General features: G+C 43.4%; 1 protein-coding gene across 6 annotated transcripts in view; it reads left to right on the forward strand.

The window, feature by feature from the left end:
* Positions 1 to 10,715, forward strand: part of srcin1b (SRC kinase signaling inhibitor 1b) — an 89,758-nt gene extending 79,043 nt beyond the window's left edge. For 5 of the 6 annotated variants that reach the window (XM_072373647.1, XM_072373650.1, XM_072373649.1 and 2 more), the window contains one exon: positions 1,687 to 4,040. In XM_072373647.1, coding sequence (XP_072229748.1) covers positions 1,687 to 1,839 — 153 coding nt within the window. In that variant the 3' untranslated portion in view covers positions 1,840 to 4,040. Of the gene's footprint in view, positions 1 to 1,686; positions 4,041 to 8,531 lie in introns of those variants that run through there. The other variant, XM_072373648.1, reaches the window with a different exon arrangement.
* The last annotated feature ends 6,458 nt before the right edge of the window (positions 10,716 to 17,173 follow it).

The raw sequence follows: 17,173 nt of genomic DNA on the forward strand, positions 1-17,173 counted from the left end.
TAACTGCAGCCGTGACAGGGTTGTCAAGCAAAATCCAGTTAAGAATTTGATGGAGCTTCACAAGGAGTGAGACTGAGGCTAAGGATGGGCGATATGGCAAAAATATCAGATCACGATTTCTTAAAAATAAAACCACGATTTCGGTTTTATCCCAATCTTAAATTGAAAAATGGAAAACAGACAGCGTTGCAGGAGTATTTTCGGCCGGGCAGCTCGTACCGCGGGTCGACTACATGAAGCAGGCGTTTGAAACGGTACCATAAAGATAAAAGGTAACTGCTTCTGTTACCGATCCGCTTTTTTCCACCTCCGATACCGATATCTGAGGTTTAGTATCGGCCGATACTGATCCGATACAGAAAAACAGGATTATGGTAACAAACGGTAAGTTTCATTGTGTGGAAAAGTCTGGGATCACTTACTGACTTAAAAACAAATAAACAGACATAAATGTCCCGAATTACTTATTTATCTAATAATTGTGCACCAGTAAAACGATCTGAACCATGAAAATAAGTGTAACTGGTTCAGTCGGTGCAATTAAGGATTCAAAATCCAATGTAAAACAAAATAAATATTAAATAATAAAGGAAAAAACAACAGCTTCTCCAGCTTGGTAAAAACTAAATCGGAGATAGTCCCAACTTGACGAGTTTTTCACCACTAGAGGGGGCTGAAGACCCTTGGATGAATGCTAATGCTGGACAGGACAAGGGGGGGGAAATAAATAAATAAATGGGCCGATATGGATCGGCCCATAGTCACGATGCCCGATATTCGATCCAAAAATCGAATCGTTGCCTTCGTACCCCAAAGAGAATCTTTCAATGCAGATGAGCTGAAGGCTGCTATCAAAGCAGGCTGTGCATAGAAATGCAGAAGCCTGAGATTTCTGCTTAAAACATCCTTTTTTTATTGATCTTATGTCGTATTCTAATTTTCTGAGACACTAACTTTTGGGTTTTTATTATCTGTGGACCAGAATGATCAAAATGATAAGAAATAAAGGCTCGAAATATGTCGCTCTGTATTGAACTTTTTCACGATATTCTAATTTTTTGAGCTGTGCCCAAATATTTTCTTGTCACAGTGTCCGATAAAAAGGATTTTCTGAGTTTATTCTCCTCATTTTGCAGCCACACAGTTGTGCTAATTCTGTATCTGGAAGCTGAGCTGTACCAAAACAATCAAACCACTTCCTGTTTACATGCAACTGTGGCTCGACTGAGCAGACATCAGCGTCTCTGAGGGTTTAAAACGTGCTTTTTAAAACCAGTTTAATGCCTAAATGTCCTCAAATAACATATTACTTCATCCAAAGATCAGAAAATCTGACTCGACTACGCTATGATGAGGTTTTAGCAGAGCATGTGTATTTCTAAGTGCTTTTAAACCACTATCAGATGTTAAAGAAGTGTCCAAAGTGTTAGAAACCCTAAAGAAATACATGATTTTCCTGTCTGCTGTGTATTTACAGGCAGCGCCACCTTCAGGCTTTGAAATTCACGGTTGTTTTGTGCTATAAAAATAAAAATACCTGTTTTAGATTCTGCTTTTTGCAGGTTTACAGTGTGTAAACGGTGTAGAAAAGCAGCTCAGATAGATAAGAGTGGGTTTAAAGCGTTATGACAGGCGTATGTGTGCCCCCCCCCACCCCTGTTGATACCCCCTCTTCTGCCCCCACAGTACAGCAGTAACTCCCCGGGGCCGACGAAGGGCCCGACGGTCGCAGCCCGGCTCAAACACCTTCAACAAGGCAGCCTGGAGAGGCCCAAGACCCGCAAGCAGAAAGAGGATTTCCCCAAAGTCCAGGGCCAGCAGCAGGTATTCCACTTCTAAACTTCCACCTCAGATGCTTGGCCTGCCTCTGGCTCCTCCCTCTGCGGTCACTTCAGAGGAAGCTCCTCCCCCTGCGGCTCGTGCCGGACGATAAACTCTGTAGGCTCTTCCAGCGACGCTATGAGGGAGCGATCTGCAGAAACGGGATTTTCTTCCCAGTTCTTGATGTTTGTTTTAACATTTGAGTTACTGGATCTAACCTAGCTTGCTTAGAGATCAAGTTTTTGTCGTACGAGTCTGTTGATGTCTTGATTTCCTGGGGAAGGTTTTGGTGGTGCTTGTGGCTAATTAAACTAGCTTTATTTCCATAGGCAGATGCATTCAGAGGCATCTTTTACCTCCGTTGTGCGACACGATCTTCAGTAAAAAGCCACGGAATGATTTTTATATCAAGGTCTAAACGATGTTGTTTCACTTGTCCGCCCATGTATCCCTCCTCCCTCCTCCATCTCCATCCAGTAATTACACCACGTTGCTCTTCTTCTGTCACCCATCCTTTAACCTGAAGGTTAGCAGGCAGCGCTGCAGTTTCAGTACGTCGGCGAAGCCAGCAGAAAGGTTCACATTCCAGCCAAGAGGCCAGTCCGTTAAGCTAGCTCACTTGCCTTTTAACAGCTATAATGCTACGACTTATTATGCAAGACGATGAGAGTGAGTACGAGGTGGAAGGTTGAATGTAAGCAGGGAACGAATTAGGAGGAGGAATAGTGACTGGAAGCATTTAAATCCTAGAATAATAGAAATAGAAGTGAAATATTTCACTTTTTGATTAAAAACATTGAAACTAATGCCATTTAAGACATTTATCTGAGCTTTTTAACCCCTCAGAGATCCCAATTTGAGCTAATTTGGCTTAGATTCTACTTCCCATTAGTTTTTAATATCGATTGTTTTCTCAGAGGCCTTCAGATGTTTTGTCCAACCAAAAGCCAAAACCTGAATTTATGGTAGACAGAATGTCATAAAAGTACAGAAAATATCCATCAGTAACTGGACATTTTACCAAGATGTTTGAAAACGCTTTGTTGGTATATAAATAATGAAAAATCGTATCTTTCCTTCTGTTTTAATGCATTAAATAATCGGAGGGACTTCCTGGAACTATGTAAAAAGCACACGAATCATGTGATGATCCAGTGGGTTGAACTTAAGGTTTATTTCGTGATTTCACGTTAAAACCAACTCTCTCGTCTGAGCGTGACCCAGCCGGGCAGCTCTCGCTCAGAATAAAACCAGGAGAAGGGGGATGGTGGCGTGAACAACCCGAGAGTCTCCGGTCCTGCACAGAACTGAGGCAATGGCGGGCAGAGATGTGGGCGGGGCTACAGTGGCACATTCATAGATCCCTCGTCAGGAAAGGAACCACGAATGGTTTGTTTTTCATGGCAAAAAACGGATAAATCTACGGCTAACTTGAATAAAGTTGCCTTCCCGTTCTAAATGTTCACGTAAATGACATAAAACATCGTGTTTTTGCTCCTGAAGCAGCTTTTATTGCGACGTTTTAGTTCGGGTCAGAGGGCGAGAAGTTCCCGTTAGAGGGGGACGGTTCTGATGAAGCGTTGTGGGGGGGTTAGACACTCTGAATGAGCCCGTCCGTCAGCGAGGAGACAGATTGGTCAAATCCCGAGTTGTTGTCCCTTTTTGTCCCTCTAAGAACAAATGAAGCTCACAGATAACGACACCAGTTGTGATGTCATCAGTGATGTCATTGCATGCAAATTAGGCGATTCCATTTCCTCCCTGGGAGTTAATTTACATGCCCGCCCTTCTGGGGGCGCTGCAGAAAGACCCTAAAATAAAGTTGCTATGAAGCAGGATCGTCCTTTTTAGTTTTCCACTCGGGTTTCAGGCCTTCCTCTACGTGAACCTCCATCTTTAACCTTCCTCTACGTAAACCTCCATCTTTAACCTTCCTCTACGTGAACCTCCATCTTTAACCTTCCTCAGCGTGAACCTCCATCTTTAACCTTCCTCAGCGTGAACCTCCATCTTTAACCTTCCTCAGCGTGAACCTCCATCTTTAACCTTCCTCAGCGTGAACCTCCATCTTTAACCTTCCTCTACGTGAACCTCCATCTTTAACCTTCCTCAGCGTAAACCTCCATCTTTAACCTTCCTCTACGCGAACCTCCATCTTTAACCTTCCTCTACGTAAACCTCCATCTTTAACCTTCCTCTACGTGAACCTCCATCTTTAACCTTCCTCTACGCGAAACTCCATCTTTAACCTTCCTCTACGTGAACCTCCATCTTTAACCTTCCTCTACGTGAACCTCCATCTTTAACCTTCCTCTACGTGAACCTCCATCTTTAACCTTCCTCTACGCAAACCTCCATCTTTAACCTTCCTCTACGCGAACCTCCATCTTTAACCTTCCTCTACGCGAACCTCCATCTTTAACCTTCCTCTACGTGAACCTCCATCTTTAACCTTCCTCTACGCGAACCTCCATCTTTAACCTTCCTCTACGTAAACCTCCATCTTTAACCTTCCTCTACGCGAACCTCCATCTTTAACCTTCCTCTACGCGAACCTCCATCTTTAACCTTCCTCTACGCGAACCTCCATCTTTAACCTTCCTCAGCGTGAACCTCCATCTTTAACCTTCCTCTACGCGAACCTCCATCTTTAACCTTCCTCTACGTGAACCTCCATCTTTAACCTTCCTCTACGCGAACCTCCATCTTTAACCTTCCTCTACGTAAACCTCCATCTTTAACCTTCCTCTACGCGAACCTCCATCTTTAACCTTCCTCTACGCGAACCTCCATCTTTAACCTTCCTCAGCGTGAACCTCCATCTTTAACCTTCCTCTACGCGAACCTCCATCTTTAACCTTCCTCAGCGTGAACCTCCATCTTTAACCTTCCTCTACGTGAACCTCCATCTTTAACCTTCCTCAGCGTAAACCTCCATCTTTAACCTTCCTCAGCGTAAACCTCCATCTTTAACCTTCCTCTACGCGAACCTCCATCTTTAACCTTCCTCTACGTGAACCTCCATCTTTAACCTTCCTCTACGTGAACCTCCATCTTTAACCTTCCTCTACGTAAACCTCCATCTTTAACCTTCCTCTACGTGAACCTCCATCTTTAACCTTCCTCTACGTGAACCTCCATCTTTAACCTTCCTCTACGTGAACCTCCATCTTTAACCTTCCTCTACGTGAACCTCCATCTTTAACCTTCCTCTACGCGAACCTCCATCTTTAACCTTCCTCTACGTGAACCTCCATCTTTAACCTTCCTCTACGTGAACCTCCATCTTTAACCTTCCTCTACGTGAACCTCCATCTTTAACCTTCCTCTACGTGAACCTCCATCTTTAACCTTCCTCTACGTGAACCTCCATCTTTAACCTTCCTCTACGTGAACCTCCATCTTTAACCTTCCTCAGCGTAAACCTCCATCTTTAACCTTCCTCAGCGTAAACCTCCATCTTTAACCTTCCTCTACGCGAACCTCCATCTTTAACCTTCCTCTACGTGAACCTCCATCTTTAACCTTCCTCTACGTGAACCTCCATCTTTAACCTTCCTCTACGTAAACCTCCATCTTTAACCTTCCTCTACGTGAACCTCCATCTTTAACCTTCCTCAGCGTGAACCTCCATCTGTAACCTTCCTCTACGTGAACCTCCATCTTTAACCTTCCTCTACGTGAACCTCCATCTTTAACCTTCCTCTACGTGAACCTCCATCTTTAACCTTCCTCTACGTAAACCTCCATCTTTAACCTTCCTCTACGCGAACCTCCATCTTTAACCTTCCTCTACGCGAACCTCCATCTTTAACCTTCCTCTACGCGAACCTCCATCTTTAACCTTCCTCTACGTGAACCTCCATCTTTAACCTTCCTCTACGTAAACCTCCATCTTTAACCTTCCTCTACGCGAACCTCCATCTTTAACCTTCCTCTACGCGAACCTCCATCTTTAACCTTCCTCTACGCGAACCTCCATCTTTAACCTTCCTCAGCGTGAACCTCCATCTTTAACCTTCCTCAGCGTGAACCTCCATCTTTAACCTTCCTCAGCGTGAACCTCCATCTTTAACCTTCCTCTACGTAAACCTCCATCTTTAACCTTCCTCTACGTGAACCTCCATCTTTAACCTTCCTCTACGTAAACCTCTATCTTTAACCTTCCTCTACGTGAACCTCCATCTTTAACCTTCCTCTACGTGAACCTCCATCTTTAACCTTCCTCTACGCGAACCTCCATCTTTAACCTTCCTCTACGCGAACCTCCATCTTTAACCTTCCTCTACGTGAACCTCCATCTTTAACCTTCCTCTACGTGAACCTCCATCTTTAACCTTCCTCTACGTGAACCTCCATCTTTAACCTTCCTCTACGTGAACCTCCATCTTTAACCTTCCTCTACGTGAACCTCCATCTTTAACCTTCCTCTACGCGAACCTCCATCTTTAACCTTCCTCAGCGTGAACCTCCATCTTTAACCTTCCTCTACGTGAACCTCCATCTTTAACCTTCCTCTACGTGAACCTCCATCTTTAACCTTCCTCAGCGTGAACCTCCATCTTTAACCTTCCTCTACGCGAACCTCCATCTTTAACTTTCCTCTACGCGAACCTCCATCTTTAACCTTCCTCTACGTGAACCTCCATCTTTAACCTTCCTCAGCGTAACTTTGGCCTGACTGAACATTTGGATGGACAAACCGTCTGCAGCCGTGAGAGACTCTCAGGAGTCTGATGGGAGGAAGATGTCCGTCACTCATTAGCAGCAGCAGAGCGGCGGCGGCCCTCGGTTTTTTAATTTGGTGCAGAGAGGAGCCGCAGAGACTCTGCTGCTGCCGGCGAGTTTAAAGAAAGACGGGCCACAAACATGCCTCCTCTTCTCTTCTCTCCTCACCAACTCCTCCTTATTCCCTCTCATCGGGTTCCCTTTCCTCTCTCTGTCACCTCTCCTTGTTTCCTTGTCTCTACCCTCATCTCCTTATGTCACCTTTCACTTCCTCATCTACTTGTTTCTTCCTTTTCCCTCGTTTCCTCTCCTTGTTTCCTTCCATCATCTTTGTTCCATGTCTCCTCTCCTTGTTTCCTTGTTTCTTCCTTTTCCCTCGTTTCCTCTCCTTGTTTCCTTCCATCATCTTTGTTCCATGTCTCCTCTCCTTGTTTCCTTGGTCCCTCATTTACTTCAACTTGTTTTTTCATTGTTTCTTTTTCTCTCATCATCTCCTTTTTTCCTTTTCTCTGCTTACCCTCCATCCACCCTGTCTTGTCACCTTTCTTAATTCCTCTCCTTGTTTCCTTGTCTCCACCCTCATCTCCTTAGGTCACTTTTCACTTCCTCATCTACTTGTTTCTTCCTTTTCCCTTGTTTTCTCTCCTTGTTTCCTTGTCTGTACCCTTCATCTCCTTATGTTCTCACCTTCCTCATCTACTACTTGTTTCTTCCTTTTCCCATGTCTCCTTCCATCATCTTTGTTCCATGTCTCCTCTCCTTGTTTCCTTTTCTCTGCTTACCCTCCATCCACCCTCTCTTGTCACCTTTCTTAATTCCTCTCCTTGTTTCCTAACTGCATGTCATTTCCTGTCTCCTCTCCTTGTTTCCTTGTTTCTTCCTTTTCCCTCGTTTCCTCTCCTTGTCTCCTTCCATCATCTTTGTTCCATGTCTCCTCTCCTTGTTTCCTTTTCTCTGCTTACCCTCCATCCACCCTCTCTTGTCACCTTTCTTAATTCCTCTCCTTGTTTCCTAACTGCATGTCATTTCCTGTCTCCTCTCCTTGTTTCCTTGTTTCTTCCTTTTCCCTCGTTTCCTCTCCTTGTCTCCTTCCATCATCTTTGTTCCATGTCACCTCTCCTTGTTTCCTTTTCTCTGCTTACCCTCATCCACCCTCTCTTGTCACCTTTCTTAATTCCTCTCCTTGTTTCCTAACTGCATGTCATTTCCTGTCTCCTCTCCTTGTTTCCTTGTTTCTTCCTTTTCCCTCGTTTCCTCTCCTTGTCTCCTTCCATCATCTTTGTTCCATGTCTCCTCTCCTTGTTTCCTTGTTTCTTCCCAGCCTTGTCTCATTTTATCTCCTCATCCTCCTCTCCCTTTCTTGTTCCCTTTCATCTTCTCCCTCGTTCCCTCTCCTTGTTTCCTAATTGCTCTGTTCTATTCCTTCAGTCTCCTTTTTGTTTCATTTTCACACCTCTCTCCTGTCATATCTCCTCCTCTCCTCCCCTCATCCTGCCCTTTCCTGCCCACTTTCCCCGCTGTCATCGCTGTCATTTGATCGCCTCTCTGCTGCTTCCTCTCCTTTGTACTCCTCTTCCTCCTCTGCTGTTTCCACTGCGTCACAGAGGAGGAAGAGGAGCTGAATGAGGGCACATTTTCTGACAGCAGTGCAGCTCTGCATCATTTCTGCCTGTTTGCAGCTCAGCGACAGCCTCTCTCGTCTACCCGAGAGCACGAGGACTGTCACGCCGATGCACCAAAAACCCAACATCCCGGTCGGCCAATCAGATCGAAGCGTAGAGCAGCGGTAGTGCAGGGAGCCTGCGTTCGGCTTCAGTGACTCACTCATCACAGATAACATATTTAACAAAAACTTGAAGTACATTTGTCTGTTAGTAAATTTTGATTTATCTTTTTTCTTTTCCCCTTCACCGCTTCATGTCTCCATTGAATTTTTTCCTCCTTTGCTCTGAAATCCTCCCTCCGCTTGCTTTTTGGGGCAGTGCTGAGCTCATTGATCCAGCCGATCGCTGATGTTTCCCTTCACTGCTTCTTCTAACGTCATTTTTCTGTGAGCCAGTCTTTTCTTTCTCCATTGCTTTGCCTTTTGTCATCCTCTGTCTGCTTCTCAGGTCTCTCAGGTCTCATCTGGACTAATTGCGTGAGGAGTGAGTACTCGGATCATTCCGGTTTTGGACTTCTAATTCCCAGTTCAGACCTTGAAGGTGTGAGATTTTGTCTTTAAATTACGTCCCACTGGGCGAACAGTCGTCCTTTTTTACATTCGGAGGTGATCACAGCGGCTCTGGACCTGCATCATGAAGCAGTCAAACACGTAAAATCCATCTTCCACCATAACTAACAAACACAGTATCTGTGTCCCATTTCCACACCGAATCAAAACCATGCAGAAACAGCCTGTATGCCAATTAAAGATGCTTTTTTTAATGCTTTTTGAGCACAAAAACATAAACAAAGCTGGAAAAACGAGCTATAGAAACGTAAATACTATTACATCATATTTAATCTAATTAAATAGAACAAAGTATGCTTTAAAGAGTCAATGTCAGACTTCAGCTTTAAGCTCAAACAAAGATAACTAGACTCTCACAGCTGGAGACACTTTAAAGATGCCCACTAGTTGTTTAAAATGCATCAAAACTCTGTTATCAGCGTTCAGTCCACAGAATAATCCTGTCAATATTAATGCAACAACTTGAATTATTAGTAGTTTAATAGATATCTGGAGACATATCTGGACATCTGGATACAGTTTGTGAGCTGAAAGAACATCGAAATGTGGGAAAATTAGCTTTGGACATCCTGCCTCAGACAGATCAGAGTCAGAGTTAACATCAACTGAACAAAAACTTCCCCTTTTTGAGTATTTTTTTGGTTGAGAAGGTGTTTTAACTTGGTTTGAATGAAGGAATTAATTTTAGAGAAAAATCTGAAATCGTGCAGAACTCCTCAAAAGGAGCATATTGTGATTTGTTCTTTCTCAAACAGGTTAATATAAAGAAGTTTATGCTTGAAACCAGCTTAGACATGGATAAATATGAAGGACAAAGCAGTTTTAACTGGGTTTGAGTGAAGGAATTCATTTTAGAGTACATCCTGCCTCAGAAAGATCAGAGGTCCTAAACAAATTTAACATCAACTGAACAAAAACTTCCCCTTTTTGAGTATTTTTTTGGTTGAGAAGGTGTCTGAAAGACATCTAAACGGTCCACGTCGGGGCTAAAACTTGGTTAAACCGAGTTAAAAGTTGTACAAACGGAAGTATATTAACAGAAATATACTCTGGAATCAAACTCTGGACCTTCACCTTGAGTCTAATTTGTCTTTCTCAGTGGATTTTGACATCAGTTTCACTATTTTATCACCTTATTAAGACATTTTCTTTGTGGATTCTTGGTATTTTGTCCCTTTAATTAGCACTACATCGTACAGGGCGATATGGGGAAAAAGTCATATCACGATATTTTTCTTCATATCGGTCGATATCGATATATATCGGATCCACTTGATCCCCTTATTTTCCACTCTGCTTATTGGCAGCAAGTCTTTTACGATCCAATAAGCTGCTGAATTTGTGATATTACGGCGTCTCTGAGATTCTGGATGAAGCAGACTCTGTGGTCTTCTTATTGGGGGAGGGTCAGCACCTGTTCTTATTGGGGGAGGATCAGCACCTGTTCTTATTGGGGGAGGATCAGCACCTGTTCTTATTGGGGGAGGATCAGCACCTGTTCTTATTGGGGGAGGATCAGCACCTGTTCTTATTGGGGGAGGATCAGCACCTGTTCTTATTGGGGGAGGATCAGCACCTGTTCTTATTGGGGGAGGATCAGCACTTCTTCTTATTGGGGGAGGATCAGCACCTGTTCTTATTGGGGGAGGATCAGCACCTGTTCTTATTGGGGGAGGATCAGCACCTGTTCTTATTGGGGGAGGATCAGCACCTGTTCTTATTGGGGGAGGATCAGCACCTGTTCTTATTGGGGGAGGATCAGCACCTGTTCTTATTGGGGGAGGATCAGCACCTGTTCTTATTGGGGGAGGATCAGCACCTGTTCTTATTGGGGGAGGATCAGCACCTGTTCTTATTGGGGGAGGATCAGCACTTCTTCTTATTGGGGGAGGATCAGCACCTGTTCTTATTGGGGGAGGATCAGCACCTGTTCTTATTGTTCTTATCCACACCACAACCTTTTCAGGCCCTTCTTATCAGCATCATCCCTCCAGCTGCCGGCATGACTCTATTCCAGCCACGTGATTGGTTCAGCCCGGCGCTCCTCTCGCTGTCATTGGCTATTCGTGTTGTCTGTTAAAAGATGGACGAATGCAATCTATCAAAGTTTCATATCTCTAATCGAGGAAAAGTTATTCCTCCCTTCCCGGTCCGAGCATTGTGCTGAACTCTCTTGGTGTTTATTCTTCTAATTAACAGCTCATTTACAGGAACTCAGAATAAAGAGTCCTGCAGAATAAAACTTTAGCCCCAAAAACAGCAACCGAGGCTGATGGTTATTTCCACGGCAACCACAGCTGGTTCAAAGTGTGAAACTGGGACACAGATTCTGTTTTACTTTCAGAGGTCAAACCTTCCTAAAGTAGTTTATCGTGGAGCTGAAAGGTTTTTGGTGGGAAATCTTAAACGAGAGGATTAATCATAATTAACACTTTGTGCTGCGTGACCTGATGCTGGAGGGAAAGAAAATTAGAGTTTCTAACTAATACATTTTAGGAATGTATTTGTAGCAAGTAAAACCTGAACCGCTCCACAGATATATTGTATATTATTATTATTATTATAATAATTATTATTATTAAATGAGCATTTAGTTTTTGTTTTGAAGAGAACATGTAAAAAAGAAGTGTCATCTATGTTTTATATAATCAAGTTTTTTTGTATTTTTATACTTGAAGACGATTCATACGCATGTAACACATTTATTCTGTAAATTTTTATTTTTCTGCGTTGAAGATTCTTTTATTTTTTCTGCTGACCATGAAACAAACCATGACCACACTTTGTTGTAGAGACCAGGCGGTGCTTGCGAACGGTAAAGTCGTGCCGCCGCATTTCTTAAAAAAGAAAACCAACAAAAAAAAAAAAGCACATGAAACGGTCGCCACGCCAACGGGACGCCTCATACGTAGCTGTTTTCCTCTATTATAACCAACGGTGTGTGTGTGTGTGTGTGTTCAATACACAGAGTACACGGTTTAACCTGTTTATCGATGAACGTGTGATTGTTTAACTATTTGTGGATGTGGAAATCATGTATATAAACCCAAATCATATATGAAAAGAAACCGATTTTATGTGGAATTTTTATAAAAAGGAAAAAAAAAATACTCCAAAATGGCATGCAAACTGTATACATTCCTGGAAATCTGCACGCTGGGTCAACAGAGGTCTCATTTTCTTGTCAATAATTCTGTGTATACCTGTGAGTGTATGATAGAGTAAACAAAAAGTGTACAGTAACATAGAGTTTTGTATTATGTTCAAAATGGGTGAAGCCCCCCCTCCTGTGAGAATAAAGAAAAAACAACCAGAAGATCTCTGAATGATATTGTACATCAGCTAATTCTGTTCCTTCAGTCTGAAAGTGATGCTTGCTGTGTGGGGTAAGTGTTGTTTGTGAATCGTGAAGAATGATAAACTACTACAAAGTCAGTGTACTATAACTAAAGACCAACTAAACAGAGCAAAGCACAGCAGCAACTTTGTGTTCGGAGAGTAAAAGTTGCTGCTTCGTGTGAGAAAAATCAACCAGACAAAAACGGTTGCTGCTTTTGTACATTCCTGTTGTGTTTTTGTGACAATAAAGGTGACCCTCTTATACATCAAGGCTGTCGGTGTCTCATTTGTTGATTCGAAGAAGGGAATGAGGTCATAAGCCCCGCCCCCTCGGCGTCGGCACATCAAGCCAAGAGTAAAAACATCAAGTTGTCTTGGAATGATTTGGTCCCACGTGTGGTTTCGTCATGTTTACTTCTCACACCGATGCTCAGATGTTTATTTTTAGACAGACTCCGCCTCCCCGCCTGCCGGATCCGGTGAGCCCTGAAGTCGAAGGTAATCCACCCACATCAAACATCATCTTATGGTCACATTCGTTCAAAGGAACAGACGCTGGACCTGCTGTTAAACATGACACAGATGCAGATTATCACTCTGCTGAGGTTCATCTTGTTTCTGAGCTTTCAGACGAAGGCTATCGGAGGAAATTAGAGAACTGCTCACGGACTTCCTCTTGTGAAACAAGACTCTGGATCCAAACCAAAGCGACGGTTCTCATCTTCCCTGATAAATCCTGATAAATAATGGGGATCTCAGGCATGGCACACATGGCTTGAATCATACCTCACTGGTTGTTCTCTCAAAGTTTGATGGGAAGGACAAACATCTTGCTACTGGGATGCCCCACGGCTCAATCCTGGGGCCCCTTCTCTTTGGAAAGTGCACCACCTCCTGGAGCCTGCTGGCTGCATTGCTTCCTTCATCACTGCTATGCAGATGATTCTGACACATCTTCTTGAATGAAGATGCACCATCTTCAGCTAAACATCTGTAAGAGCGAGCTTTTGGTCCCCCCCAACCAAGACTTATCCCCTTGTTCTTGAACTATCCCTCCTACAAAGGTTGGACGTCGTAATGACTGACCAGATACCTCCGACCCTGTTGCTTTACGCTCCACAGCATGTATCTAAGCCTCTCAGCTCCTGGTTATCTCCCGCCTCTTCTTCTTTTGTTATCCCTGAAGGTTCCTGGTAAGTTTTTATTTTGGAAATCAAGACTCACCGTAGCTTAAACCTGCAGTTAAAACTCTCCTGTGGCCAATCATTGCCCTCACAGAGGCGCTTTAAGTCACAGGATCACCAAAGTGATCAGGATTCACCTTCTGAGGACCATGAATGTACTGTTTAATCCAGATAAAAGCTGAACTCTTCCTTCCACCATCTGCAGAATACGAACCAGTTCTCTGCCTATAAACCGAACATGGAGCCATGTTACCTGCATGCAGCCACCGTTGGATCGCCAGGAGGTTCAGATGCATCTTCAAGCAGAGGTAAGGTGGTAAACTGGAGTTAAAATAGTGATTATAGATTATTCAGATGGCTCCACATGGCCAAAAATCCTTTTATCAGACCCAGCAGAAGTCTTTAATTCGCCCAAAAATACTTAAAAACGGCTCATGTGCGCCACATGAGTCGGTTTGTATAAAGCAAACCTTTAGTTTGAGTTCAAGCATGACAGAGTTATTGTGTAACGATGTTTCCACATGAAAGCAGCCAGCGTGAGTGTGGGAGGTTTGTAATAAGCAGATGAAATGAAAGAAGCTTCCAGCCGGTAGGGCTGAGGCTGGAGAAGGCAGCGTTGTGTAGCAACCGTCCTTAATAAATGATGAATGTGTTATCGTGCTAAATAGTGCAGCAGTTTTAATCATGTTGACTCTGGAGTGTTCCCCACTGATAAATGTCACAGATTATCGCCTCAAAACCAAACAAATATGTGCTCGGTTAAAGCTGCGCTGCAGCCGAGCTCCTTCAGATTAGATGAGGGTGGAATGATTGACGAGGAGGAGCCGAGGGTAACGGGACGGGACGAAGAGGAAGATCAAACGAGGGACTTTGCTGCTGTTTTCATCCTGATTGTACAGAATTTGAGGCTTAATGTGTTATGTAAACCTCACACAGCCATGCTTAATGGCTTGAAATGAAGCGCAAACTTGTATCATTGACTGTGTACAATATAATTACTTTTAACGGAGCATATGAGGCCATCGGCTTCAGCTCAGCCCACCATCATAGTTCACAAGTTTGTAGCATCCTGTTTGACAGCTGCTTCAGCCCCCATCCTCTGCTAACCACCTTCACTCCTTCCTCCTCCTCTTCATGCCACATCTGAAGCATGTCAGCATTGCTGCTCATCCTGTGGTTTGCTGTGAAAAAGCTGGGCCTCTTGGTGTGATTATCATCACCTCGCTGATGTCTGATGCTTGGCAGAAGTGCACCGATGCAGATGTGAACAGGTTCTCGTGTTGGGTCTTTACAGCTCGACTTTCTTCTGCTTCCTCTGGAAATAGTCATGTCTGAGCTCTCTGAAACAGTTGCTTTCAGAGTGAGCCATTATGCTACAATCTTCTGAGGTTTTAGTGAGATATACGAGGCAGGTTTTGGTAAGAATACCTGTTGGTTTAAGCACAGGGGTTCTTGTTTAAGCTCTCTTTTCACAGCTGTCTTATTGACAGTCTGCTTTTAGGGGTGGAGACTTAGCACATGCTTAACCCCGCCCACCCAGCCCATCTGGTGAGGTCAGCAGCTACTCAAAACAAACATAATGAAGCTGTTCCTCCAGTTGTACCAAAAACACTCCAGCTCTATATATAGAAACAGATATAGTTACTCTATTGATCCCAGAGGGAAATAGTTTAGCATGTAGCTGTAAGTTAGCTCAGATGCTAGCAAACAATGCTTTCTGTTAAACGGTAATGGACCAAGCTGGAGATGTGCACAGCGTCACTCGTAGTAATGCATGTGTAGCGTTAATTACTGTATATTAACCTCATTAAACAATTATACCTGGAGACCTACATCTTTATCAGAAACATGCAGATAATGTAACGTTAACAGGAGAGTGTTGTGTTGGAAACACACCTTAAACACAGCTGCAGGTTGTCTGAGTTACAGAAACTAGAAAGCTTCAGCTAACAAAGTAATGAGGGAACAATAATGTTCATCTTTCAGAAGGGAACAGCAGTAACTCCTTAGAAGTTGGTGTATGTCATCTTCATTAGCTAAGCTGTTAGCGTTAGCTGCTGCTAAAGGAAAAAATAAATCAGTAAATAAACCATGAGGAGTTATTTCTCAGATGCTTCCATTTCCCTGCTCTGAAGTTCAGGCTCTGAGAGTTGGAACTGATCCTCTTTGTGGCTCAGTTCCTTCAGTCCAGCGTTGAACTGGACCAAGTTGTTAAAACAGTGGGATGAAAAGTGGCTGCTGCACATTCACAGTCTTTAGCTAACTCTGCTGGAACATTAGCCTCAGATATAGTTTATCCACTGGGCTCTTATATCCTCTGAGGCTGCTGCTGGATGGAAGATGCATGCTCCTCAGTGCAGAACATTTCCACCAGAAGCTGGCTTCATCTGTCCAGCTGGGTGGATGTGAGTGGGCGGGGCTTAGCACTTTAGCTTAGCTCCTCAGTGCAGAACATTTCCACCAGAAGCTGGCTTCAACCGCCCAGCAGGGCTAAGCTAAGGCTTAGCACCTTAGCTTAGCTCCTCAGTACAGAACATTTCCACCAGAAGCTGGCTTCAACTGTCCAGCTGGGCGGATGTGAGAGGGCGGAGCTTAGCCTTAGCCTTCAGTGTGAACGTAGCCTTTGTACCACATTTAGCGAGTATTCAGACTTCTCCGGTGACTTTTTCTGGTGGAGATGTTTTGAGTCTGACATGAAAGCCTGTATCGTTGCTGCGTGGCCCCTCCCCATCCCAAGGCCCGGTCTTCTCACAGCTGTCCCTCCCAGCTGCAGTCAGAGCAGATGTTGCATGCATCTGGTCAATTATGCAAATTAGGTGAGGAAAGTTGCTAACCGTCAGTTAGCAACTTTTAGGACTTTCCTTGGTGAGGAGTTGGCAACACTGACATCAATGGACTGTTTATTAGTGCTCAGTCGTTGTTTATATTATATATTATATGATATACATGCTTTGAATAAACAGGCTGACGTCGATTTTATGATTCGATTAATAATGCAGCATTAATTATGACGAGCAAAATGTTTCATGACTTAATTCTCAGCTCAGACCTTTTGAAGCAAATGCATAACAGCTAAACTTCTCCTTCAAAAGATTCAGTTTGTATTCTTCTTCTGTCTATAAATTGTTAAAAATGCTCATTGTAACGTCTTCTAGTCTCCAAAGTGGAGGATTTAAATGTCCTAAATTTAGTCTGCATCCAAAACCTAAAAGAATCAGTTTTAAGGAAACTGAAAATGATTATTTAATAGATGTTTTATTCTCAGCAAACATAATATTCTAACATGTGTTCAGTCACTTCTACAGTTTTAAGGTTTTCCTGCAGTTTTCAGAGTATCAGGAGACATGAATTGCAGTATAAACTGACCTCAGTGTGGCAGAAAGTGTTGTATAAACCGGCATAATTGGCCACATGAGAGCAGCTCTGTGCAGGAAAACGCCAGAAACTGACTATTTATTTCCATCCATGATTAAAGATGTACAAAGGTTAGAAGGTGAGAAGCAAACCGTTTTACTGCTGCAGTTTCCAAACTCCATGAAAGAGGAAGCAAATATCAGTGAGTGTTTAAACCTTCATGGTGTCGCTTCCCTGGAAGAGGCTTTCGCATGTGAAACACTGGCCTTGGTTGGTCAGTTTAGCCTTTAATGAGATTTATTTATATATATATATATATATATATATATATCCCCAAACCCCCCCATGTTGGTCATCTCTCTCTATCTCTAAGCGGGAGTTTAGAGGGCAGCTTTACTCCATTCAGCGTTGGTTGTGAGCCTCAGAACAGCATCGGCGGTGCATATTAAAGGTCATAAACAGCAAATTCTAATTAATCGTTAAAACCAATTTATCGTCCAGCCCAACCTTAAAC

This window comes from Leuresthes tenuis, unplaced genomic scaffold (genome assembly GCF_036924035.1).
Source record: "Leuresthes tenuis unplaced genomic scaffold, fLeuTen1.0.hap1 SCAF_20, whole genome shotgun sequence".
Classification (NCBI taxonomy): domain Eukaryota; kingdom Metazoa; phylum Chordata; class Actinopteri; order Atheriniformes; family Atherinopsidae; genus Leuresthes; species Leuresthes tenuis.